The following is a 12,092-nucleotide window of genomic DNA, read 5'->3' on the forward strand; positions in this document are numbered from 1 at the left end:
GAAACTCCACCCGTTGTGGAAAAGACGTCAAAAGCCTGCTTATCACCCGTCCGTCTTTTGAAAAAGCGAGCCGATCCAATCCGATGAGGGTCAATTGGCAGCTTCGGGCGATATAAATAGTAAAGAGAAAAAAAAAAAAAGGAACCTCACCCATCCTTACTTGTGAGTGGTGATTAGAGGGAAGAGTGAATGGCCTGCTGTTGAAACTCCCCCTTCCTGCATCACTCCAGCTGCGCAATTTCTCTCCAAGCATCCGTAACCTCTTTCCTTTCCACCGTAAGATCCTGGCAATTGCTTTCAATTCCAATAAGCCGGTGCAGGAGGGTTCAACCTGGTCTCGGAACGCCATCTTCCCCCCTCAACTCGCCACCTCTCGCGCTCCATGCTGCCTTCATGTTGGTCTCTTATATTGTAGTCTTAGTTGGTTAGTATCCAGGTTTGGTATCCAACTAACTTCATATCCTCTCTCACGACGTCCAAAAATCCTCTAGACCTCCAATTGCCGGATCCATTTCTAAAATGTGATTTAATTTTACTGATGGCAATTTTTTTGTTTAATTTGACAATGTGATTTTTTTATTGTTTCTTTGAAGATCTACCAAAATTTAAATGTTCGTATGCTGTATTTTTTTTTATTTTTTTTTTAACATAATTGCAATTGAGCTTGTTTCTAGAAAATGCTCACCTACATTGTCTACTTGTGGCGGTATGGTAGCTTCTCCGGCTTTCTATTTCCTCAAGCTCACTTCTGAGATGCCCACGGGAGTGGAACTACCAATTTAGAAACAAACATGTCTTCACTCATTCATTCATGCTGAACGAACAACAGGAAATGAACATAGAGCGACAAAGCACCAAATCCCCTTGGCATGTTTGATGGTCATGTCTAACCCGATATACTTGAAAAGCAAGAAGATCAAGAGATAATTCTTTCATTCATTCAGCCCTTCATTGATTGTGCCACTTATCCTACACTCAGGTTCGAAAGAGCCTGGAGCCTTCCAGCTGCGAGAGGTGACAGTCCACAGAGACATACAACTATTGACCCAAAAAAGCCATATAGAGGCATACGTCCTCTCATTAGCACCTCTGGGCAATTAAGGGTCTCCAATTAATCCAGCATTTTTGGGGGGATTTGTGGGGACACCTGATAATCTGGAGTCGGACTCCAATCAAGGACCTCCTTGCTGGGAGGTGCAAGCACTCCCAACTCCTCTAGGGATTACATGATCCAACGCGAAGGGAAGGGAAGCACGTCTTACCTTTCGACGCCATCCTGGGAATAGTAAACGCCATAGGTCTGCACCGATCCTCCCGTCTCCTCCGGGGGGCGCCAAGTGAGTCGGACAAATCGGCTGGACACTAGGACAGGGACCAGGTCGCGGGGGGCAGAGGGGAGGGCAACGCCTGGGCTGGGGGACACTGGTGAGGGATCAGAGGAGGAGGAGTAAGTCAAAGGGGTGCCAGAAGGAGAAGGCGGAGCAGGAGGAGGGCGAGGAGAAGGAGTGTGGGCTGGTCTATACTGAGTGGGTGTGGTCTCTGTTTACAGTCCAGGGGTCAAGGGAAGGAGGGAGGAAGGAAGGGAAGGGGGCAGGAAGGGAGAAGCAGGGAAGGGGAAGGGGGTAGCAGCAGAGTCGTGGAAGGGAGGAGCGGCAGGCGGGAGACGGAGTCAAAGAAAAAGGAGTGACGTGACAGATGAGATGAGAAGATAAGGAACATAAAAGACATGTAGGAGACAAGAAGGAAGAAAAGGAGGAAGAAGAGTGGTAAAGAAGATCATAGGCAAGAAGAAAAAAGCGGCAGAGAATCTGACCAGTTCAGTTATCAATCAAGAGATAAGGCGTCTGAAGAGCCGACACATCACTCATAACACATTAATCTTTTAATGAATGACAACGCCGCCTCGGTCGGAGTCACTCCAGCAACGCAAACAGATGTGGTTCGGAGTTTTGTTCCTGTCAGAGCCGGCAGGTTTTCGAAGGCGCCGGCAGCCTCCCGGCGCGGAGGGCGGATTTAACCGGAAGGCGGAAAAAAATGCAGTCTTCGGAAGGAAAAGACCGCCCGTGCGATCGACGCCGGGTTCTTTGCGCGCCTTCTCAGCGTCGTAAACATATCGCGATATGCTAATCAGGAAGGCGGCGCGGTTTTCATCCGAGATCGCGGGTTAAAGGTGACGTGTCACCTTGAAGCCCACTGACTCTATGGGCTTTCAACGCATTTCAAACTAATTTGAATACTATATACAGAACAGCCGTATAACAACAGCATCTGTACTCATCAGTCGACGTGAGGCTAATTTGCAGCCTTTTTCTTTTTTTTCCGGTGTCAAGATGAACGGTGATACAATATCCTATACAAACAATCAAGCCACAAGTATAATATATGACAATGTTTTGCTAAGAATAGCACAATAAGTAAGCCTGCGAGACGCATCTGGTTACCGGCAGGCTCACAGTCAGGTCATTGTTCAGTTCATATAGATAACCAACTGTTGCAGAGTGATCACATTTATAAGTGCTGTCCATTATATTTCTGGGACATTCAGTCTGGAACCAAATGACTATAATCAAAGCAGGAAGCGGCGCTAAGTTGAAACAGACACTGAACAATTACCTCAAATGAACACATTGCTTTTCAAAAGTGACTTCAAGCTGTGTTGCGGCGGCCGGTATCGAGTCGCACATCTTGATAGTGCTAACATGCGACACAATCCGCTGGAATAATATCCAGATATTTAAATTTGTGAGCGCTCGTCACCGGAGCGGCCGGCTCGGGCCAATCAGAATGCGCGTTATTTGTTTTTTTCCGTGAGATTCCGGCTCGATGTTTTTACCCACCGAAGGTCACCGCAGCCGACGGCGGAGAAGCTCTCGAGCGTGAGTACTAGCATTATCAGGGTCATTGGTATGACCCAGCTCTTGAACATCGGAAAATGCGATAATGGTACTCGGCGTACGGGGGAGTGTACGCGCCACGGATGTGATCCAGACGCCACATTCAGAAATCCGGCCGCCGCAACTGATGAAGGCAGGAACGGTCGCGTCGGAAAATATTTAGCGTCAGCCCGCCCCTGGTGTGGCCGAGGCAATGAAGGGGTGAACGAAATGGAGTGCGTGGACTCTCAAATGCGGTATGCAATGAAAAGAAAAGGAAATGAATGAGAAAGACGCTAATGCTACCCAAACACGATGTCCTCGGAATCAATTCGACATTTTTTTTCTTTTATATTGTCCTGTATTTCACATTTACTGCCGAACTGAGATGGGGGTACCGTTACCGTTTCGCTTACTTTACCAAAATGTTTACCCCGAGGTCCACTTACCAGCCTCCCGCTTAAGTTCTAATTGTCGGCGTCTGAAAAACTGCTCTCCGGCGAGGCCTGACTCTACTGTTATCCCTCCTGCAAAGAGCGCTTGGTCAGCCAATAAGCTTTCAGCGCTGACTGAACAAATATGATTAGCGTTAAATTGAGCAAACAGTGGTCTTTCGCGGACGAATAAATGCTGCTTTCCCTTTCACAATGTTTACTCTTTCCACGTTACAGATGTGTGTGATCGCTCACTCAAGTACCGTCTTACATCACTCTTTGGCCAAAGTCGTGTCCGTTTTGTTAAAATTCCGCTTGCGTCGGGTTGAAAGCCTACAGATGTGGATTTTGAGGTCTTACTAGAACGGGAATACACTTTTAACCACGGTTTAAATTAAATATAAATGTCATTGCGCTGATTTGTGATGCCCTTTGAGTCACACTGAATCTGACAGCTTGTATTTGCTTTAGAAAACTACCATTTTAGAGAAAGTCTCATTTTCTGCCGTCATTTCCAGACTATAAGCCGCTACTTTCACACGCTTTGACCACTGCGGCTTAAACAATGAGGTGGCTAATATTTGGATTTTTTGGGGGGCCAACAAGCTTCACGCCTCCTAAAACATTGAGCCTTGAAATTCTGAGACCGTTCAATTCGGACACTAAAAAAGACGACTTTAACGGTTTTAGCGCGCAGGAGGAAAACCAAGATAGCGATCAGCTGGAGGAGGACAAAGCGGAGATAGAAAACGGATGGATGGACGGACGTGTCCTTGACTTATTATTTATCTTTTTAATCTTCCCTGTTACAGGTGCTGTTTGGGAAAAAAAGCATTTCCAGCAAGTATTTGCGGGTGTTACAGGTACGTATTTAATTAAAAGTTTAAAAAATGTCATGCGACGACTTGGACACCTGCGGCTCATAGAAAACTGCAACGTTTTGAATTAAAAAGAAAAAAAAAAAAAAAAAAATCGAAAATCAGTGACATTGAATGAAAAATAAAAAAAAAAATCACTGATAAAAAAAAAAAAAAACATTTACCGTAATTTTCGGACGATAAGCCGCGACTTTTTTCACGTAAACAACGATGCGGCTAATGTATGGAATTTTGGGGGGGAGCTAACAAGCTTCACGCCGCTAAAACGTTTATCCTCGTCACATCGGACCGATGAAACGAGCGGGAAATTCGAAGTCCGTTCAACTCCGACACCGAAGAAGACGACTTTGACGGTTTTAGTGCGCAGGAGGAAGACCGAGATAGCGATCGGCTAGCCGGTGCGGCTTATATGGAGGTGCGCCCAATAGTCCGGAAATTACGGTAATTCTTTTTTTTTCGTTTACATTTTTTTTTCTTTCCAAGAGTAGCAACTGAGGCACGGCCTCTCCTGCCCTCGATTGCATTCACCCGTCCACACACACCGACGGCGTCAGAGCCGCTACGCTAAGCTAACAAGACCATCGGGAGCGACTCGGGCGTCCAGAGGGCGCGAGGGGGGCAAACGGCGTTAAACGGCAAACCTCCTAATGGGAGGTAGCCTCGCAGCTTCACCCTCCAGTTCCGCTCCGGCACACAAGATACAGCGGTTTATTACGGGATTTAGTAACTTAATAGGGCATCGCGAGTCGTATAAAGTGATACGTATGGGAAATTTCTAGTAGCGCGCTAAAGGTGAGGACGGTAACGCCTCATAAAGGGATGAAGACGCCTCCCCGCGGGAAGCTAATATCATAAAGTAAACCCGCACTAAACATCCTCTCCCCTCCTCCGAGAGCCGAGAAATCCAATTTATCCTCCCGATCGGAGGTCGCGTCCCCGCCGCCGCCGGAGTCTTTAAAACGCTTTGTGTCCGTTCGAGGCACGTTTCGGCACCTCGTGACGTGACCGGGAGGGAGGGAGGGTGAAAACGGTGAAATAAAGGTTGGGGACGGAGGAGGAATGACGAAAGAGTGAGTTCTTCACGGTTGCTAACTTTGACTCGGCCTTGTGACGGGAGGAGGAGATGGAAAAATATATATAGATATAAATACGGGAAAAAGAGGGGTGTTAACACGTCGCCTCACGTCTCCAGGATTGCGGTGTGTGAAGGGCAGATGTGAGTGTGTGTGTGTGTGTGTGTGTGTTTTTCCGCCCCGCCCGTGGCGACCCAGCCGAAACGGCGGGCCGTCGCTCGCCCGCCGAAAAATAGACGGCTGCGCTAAATAATGGAGTCAGGCATCGCAGAAGAAGAGGGACGGACACAATCTGAATAAGTGCTGAAAATTACAGCGCGGTCTGATGATACCTAGACACACACACACACACACACACACACACACACACACACACACTGCAGCGCACGTGTGCACACGAGCCCTATCTCACACACACACACACACACACACAGGTTTCCATCATCATGTCCATCTTCTACAAGCTACTCTGCATTTATATTGTTTCTGCTGCCTCACTGATCTTTAGGCGAGTTTGGGTTCGGCTCTGACATTTCTCCAGACAAAAAAAAGAAAAAAAATATATATATGCACATATATATATGTACGTGTGAATACACACACACACACACACACACACATACACACATGTATACAGGACCCTCTACTTTGCAGTTTGCGGTTCGATGTGATACTTTAGTGTTCCGTTTTTTAGCAGTATGTAGTTGTAAAGCTATAGCTTTTTAGCTGTATATAGCTATAGTTATTGGCAATATATAGTTATAAGCAGTTTATATTTATAGTTTTTAGCTGTATATAGATTTAGTTATGAGCAGTATATAGTTATAAGCAGTTAATATTTATAGTTTTTAGCAGTATATAGCTATAGTTGTTAGCAGTATATAGCTATAGTTATAGTTATAGTTATAGTTTTAGCTAGCATGTTTAGCATTACGACCTTTTCATGGCTGAATCCCGATGCATCATGTTTGCCGACGACACGATAACCGGAAGACTGAAAGCACATAGTTTCTAAAATCAAGTATCCAGTTCACACACACACACGCACACACACACGCACACACACACACACACACACACAGACGTGTATACAGTGGACCCTCTACTTTGCAGTTTGCGGTTCGATGTGATACTTCAGTGTTCCGTTTTTTTAGCAGTATAGAATTATAAAGCTATAGCTTTTTAGCTGTATCTAGCTATAGTTATTAGCAAAATATAGTTATAAGCAGTTTATATTTATAGTTTTAAGCAGTATATAGCTATAGTTATTAGCAGTATATAGATATAAGCAGTTTATATTTATAGTTTTTAGCAGTATATAGCAGTATATAGTATATAGCAGCTATAGTTATAGCTATAGTTTTAGCTAGCAGGGTTAGCATTACAACCTTTACATGGCTGAATCCCGATGCATCACGTTTGTCGACGACACGATAACCGGAAGACTGAAAGCACCTAGTTTCTAAAATCAAGTATCCAGTTCACACACACACACACACACACTTGCTGTCAGCACTTCAGCTCCGGGTTAATTCCGCGTCGCCCCTTTCTACTCTGCTCCCGCTCTTTTGTAACCGAGGTGAACCTTCCTGCCATCGGACCTTTGAGTCCCCGCCGGACCACAAACCAGCATCGATCCAAACTGCTCGCCAGTCTGTGTGTGTGTGTGTGTGTGTGTGTGTGTGTGTGTGTGTGCCACACAAAGCTGCCACGGTGCATTATTAGGACTGATCTTTGTATAAATGCAGCCTGGCTGTCGTGTCCTACTTCTGATCACAATGATTATTCATGTGTTGGTTGGAGAAGCTGGCAGGAGAACATCTCCCGGATCTTGCAGATGTTGCAGATCTTGCAGCAGCGAGCTAAGAAAGACAAACGTCGGCGGCGGCGCAAGGCTTCCTGGAGGTCGGGCGCCATCGGCAGCGTCAGGTCGACGTTCTGGACCGGGTGAAGAAGAAGCGGAGGACATTGCAACACCGTATGTTGGTCGTATTTTGGAAAAAAAAAGACCTTCTAACCACCCCGATTGCACCGTGGTGCCTTCAGGGCGTGAATCCCTGACGTTGATTTTTTTAGAAAGCTAATTTTCTCGGATTCAAATGCAATCATCTGAGCCGTTTCGTGTTTGATTTTTTTTTTTTTTGTGCTATTACGGTTATTATGATTATTATAACAGCAGCTTTCCCGGCGTGCTCGTTCGAAGCCTTCTATTGTTACATCCGCCGCCATCTGTTCCCGCCGCCGCCAAACGGGGCCCCCATTGTTTCATATCACTGGCTCCGACGCCGTCGCTAACGCTAACGCTAGCAGGTACCGAGATCTACAACCTCATTAGACCCGGAGACTCGAATGAAAAGCAAAATCCAAGGTCAAGTTTTGCACAAAGAGCATAAATATCAGCGACGTAGCGTCCGGACACGAGCTAAAAACCCCTCATCCTCCGTTTATCGATAACCGCGCCCTCCTTCTTCCACCTTCTAATCGTCTTTTTTTGCGTTTAATCCCTTTTCTTTTTCTTCCGGCCTCTATTTGGTCGCAGGAATCGTCTCTGCTCGCTCGCTTGTCTCAGCTTCACTCCGCTTCACATTCATACTACTTCTGTCTGCACTCAATTTCAGGGCTCATTTCAGCCAGCTGTCGTTAACACACACACACACACACACACACATACGCACACATGCATGTACACACACACACACACACACATGCGCGCACAGACATTCCTCTTAAATTGATATTTATTCCTGTAAATCTCAACCGCTGTAAGTGGGTGGGTAAAATCTTTAACATCTGAAATGTGTGTGTGTGTGTGTTTGTGTGTGTGTGTGTGTGTGTGTGTGTGTGTTTGTGCGAGTCTGGGAGCAACCGACTGACCTGAAGGTAGGGCCGACACTAATGGATGAAAGTTGAATAAAAGCCTGTCTATACACGTATATATATATAAAAAAAAAACATTTTATTTTATTTTTTTTTTTCAAAATTTTAAACAGTTACATATTCTACATAATAATAAAAAAAATAAAAGTCTTGATAATTAGGTAATCTTCGGTCTCTTTAGCTGAGCATTCCTTTTTGACACATAGGTACAATAAATTTTTAATGATATTTTTTATTATTATATTTTTCTATTATTATATTTCAATATTAAAATAATCTCAATTCTGTTTTAATTTTTTTTTTTTTTTTTTTTTTACATTTTGAAACATATGTATGAATTTATGTTCAACATGGGAAAGGATTTTTTTCAACCTCAGTCTTGACAACCGATCAATTTTCCGTAAAGGACACATTTACGTCAAACCACTCCAACACTTTGTCTGTTTTATGGTTTTATTCTGAATTGAAAAAAAAAAAAAATATATATATATATATATTTTTTTTTTTTTTTTTCTTTATAGAAAAGAAAGCACTCGAGGACTCCACGAAGTGGCAAAAAAGAAATGAAAAGCAGGAAGCTGTAACTGGGTCACATGACGTTTACATTTTAGTCTTCATTGTGCTAAATCTTTTTTCCCCAGAACAAGGAAGCAGTAGAAGACACTGGCTGTTGCCATAAAAGGGGATACAGAGCAACGTGGACGGCAACCGTTGCTCTGGAAGGAAAGCAGGTGCATGATGCTTGACAGGGTCTTGTGCGGATGGAACAATCCATCTTCTGATGTTTATCCAGGGTGGAGTCACGGGGGCAGCAGCGGAAGCAGAGATACCCAAATTGTCTTCTTGGTCCGGCTCCTCAAGGCTAGCCGAGGAACCGAGACGTCCGGCATGTGCTGGTTCTTCTCTGAGGGCCTCCTCCTGGTGGGACCTCCCTGGACCACCTTGCCAGGGAGGCATCCGGAGCATATGTTCCGAGCCTCCACATCTGTCTACTCCTGGTTGCAGAGGAGCAAAGGTTGCCTTTTGGCTCAGCTCCTTCTGGTGATCCCATCCAAAAGTGTTTCAGCTGGTAGACTGGGAGTCCCTCCAATCAGGAGGTTGGCGATTCAATGCCCACTCCCTCCCTTCTACATATTCCCGTGCAAGACTTTGTACTACCGAGTCGCTCTTGTCAGCGTCTCGAGTGGCAGCTGTGCCACCATTCACGTGTGAAAGGTCGAAAGCAATCTACGAACCTCTACTCCATTGACCATTTATAGTAGTAAAAATGTAGTCTGAATCTAATTCATTCATACGGGCAAGGTTGCTCCTGACGGTATGCTTAGCGGCTTGCTTAGCATACCATCGGGAGCAACTTGGGGAAGGTTGCACCCAATGGTATGCTTTGCGCCTTGCATAGAATACCATCAGTAGCACCTTGGGGAAGGTTGCAGCTAATGGTATGCTTAGCGCCTTGCTGAACTATCAGGAGCAACTTGCGCAAGGTTGCACCCAATGGTATGCTTTGCACCTTGCTTAGCATACCATTAGAAGCACCTTGGGGAAGGTTGAACCCAACGGTATGCTTAGTGCCTTGCTGAACATACTATCAGGAGCAACTTAGGAAAGGTTGCAACTAACGGTATGCTATGTGCCTTGCTTAGCATAGCGCTGGAGCAACTTGGGGAAAGTTGCTCCCGACTCTAAGACCGTATGCTTTCTAAGCGTACCATGGGGAGAAACTTTGGGAAGGTGCCATCGGTGCACGAATGCGTGAATGTCGTCCCTTGTAACATATTTGGAACAGCAAGATGTGAAAGCACAATATAAGTGGAAACTGGTGATCAGAGATTTTCCGGATTACAAAGCGAACTGGAACTGTCAAATCGTGATCATTAATAATGAACGATAAATGGATGATTAAAATGACATACTGTACATCATAAAATATTAAAAAGTGCAACCTTGCTTCTTTCCCGGGATGGAAAACAACAAACGCCTCCCATACTAATGTTCTTTTCTTGTACTTTTCAAACCAACAAGTTAGCAATAAACAATCACTTCCTGATTCCCGGCTGGTTCCGACAGCGATCCCGGCGTATTCTAAAGGGACAATGCGTAAAACACACTAAATAATACTCCGCTGTACCGGTGTGTGATTTGTAACTTGTCTTGTGTGTGTGTTTGTGTGTGTGTGTGTGTGTGTGTGTGTACATGCCACCGCGTATCTGTGTTTTTTCGGTAATTTACTGTGAAAGCCGTGTGTGTAGAAATTCACCCTGAAAGCTATGTGCGCGCTTGGGGAGCGGCACAAAAAGTCACATTTTGCAAAGGGCCTGTGTGTGTGTGTGTGTGTGTGTGTGTGTGTGTGAGTGTGTGTGTGGCTGCAATTTCCAGTAAAAGCATGTACGCAGTGATTCCAGGTGCGTTTCTACCGCGTGTCCAGTGGTTCCATGAACGTTGGCAGAAAATCTAGGGCACATGTTGCAACTTTGGGGCGTCATCAGCCGGTAATAATACACACACACACACACACACACACACACACATACAGGGGTTTGCAACGAGATCGTGCTGCATTTAGGACTCAAATGAGTCAGAAATCTTGTTTTTTAAAAACAAAAAAAATCAGTTTCAGATGAAGATGCAGAATAACGCCTGATGCTAATGTTCCGTGCTACATCTTCTGTGTTTTTGCTTAACGTGTATTTTATTGGGGTATATATACTGCTCAAAAAAATAAAGGGAACACTTGAACAACACAATGTAACTCCAAGTCAATCCCACTTGTGTGAAATCATAGTGTCCACTCAGGAAGCAACACAGATTCATTTTGACTTGTTTTAAGGACATTACATCAAAGTTGGATCAGCCTGGAGTTTGTTTTTACACTTTAATTTTGAGTGTGATTCCTAATCCAGACCTCCATGGGTTGATACAATTGATTTCCATTGATCATTTTTGTGTGATTTTGTTGTCAGCACATTCAACTGTGTAAAGAGCAAAGTATTTCATAAGAATATTTCATTCATTTAGATCTAGGATGTGTTTTTTAAGTGTTCCCTTTATTTTTTTCAGTGTATATAAAGGGGTTCCACAATCACCCGCCGCAGTGTATCTCATGCTTTATGGCGGTTGTAAACGTCCAGCGCCGGCTCTAATAAAAGCCTTTATTATAACACGGCGTTGAATTTAATTTACTTCCTGTTTAGTGATTCGCATCAAAGCGGTGACACGACCAAAAATAAAAAAATACAAAAATGACCCGAGTGACGAATGTGAAAAAAGTTTCGTCAGAGGCCGACAGTCTCGAGGCGTTTTAGTATCGCTTAGCATTCGGGAGAGCGACTGTAAGTTTTAAATCCAGATTAGGGAAAAATAAAACAGCAAAGGGGTTCAGAGGTGATCTTTTCCACACAGGAGCTCCGGTTTAATAAAAAAAAAAAATGTCAATCGATGCCGCGGTGACCTTAACTGTCGGGGTTTGACGAGACGACGACAACAAAACGTCTGTTCAAGCAGTGATTTAAGAATAAAACCATAAAACAGATGAAGTGTTGGAGTGGTTTGACGCAAATGTGTCCTTTATGGAAAAAATGATCGGTTGTCAAGACTGAGGTTGAAAAAAATCCTTTCCCATGTTGAACATAAATTCATACATATGTTTCAAAAAAAAAAAAAAAAAAAGTAAAACAGAATTGAGATTATTTTAATATTGAAATATAATAATAGATATATATAATGAAAAATATCATTAAAAATTATTGTACTGTGTCAAAAAGGAGAGTGACCGAAGATTACGTAATTATCAAGACTTTTATTTTTTTTTATTATTATGCAGAATATGTAACTGTTTAAAAATTTGAAAAAAAAAAATAGAAAAATGCTTTTTTTCATAAATATATATGAATAAATATATGTGAAAAAAAAAAATTATACATATAAACATTTTATTATGTCTTTTTTTTTTTTTTCCCT

General features: G+C 43.8%; 1 protein-coding gene across 1 annotated transcript in view; it reads right to left on the minus strand.

Annotated features, from left to right (window-relative positions):
• Positions 1–12,092, minus strand: part of LOC147220612 (netrin receptor DCC-like) — a 46,618-nt gene that overhangs the window by 12,881 nt on the left and 21,645 nt on the right. Inside the window, exon 4 of the mRNA XM_086170102.1 lies at positions 1,263–1,539. Coding sequence (XP_086026228.1) covers positions 1,263–1,539 — 277 coding nt within the window. The remainder of the gene's footprint in view (positions 1–1,262; positions 1,540–12,092) is intronic.

This window comes from Fistularia commersonii, chromosome 23, assembly GCF_037954325.1.
Source record: "Fistularia commersonii isolate RoL2024-O1a breed Wild chromosome 23, RoL_Fcom_v1.0, whole genome shotgun sequence".
In the NCBI taxonomy this organism is placed as follows: Eukaryota; Metazoa; Chordata; class Actinopteri; order Syngnathiformes; family Fistulariidae; genus Fistularia; species Fistularia commersonii.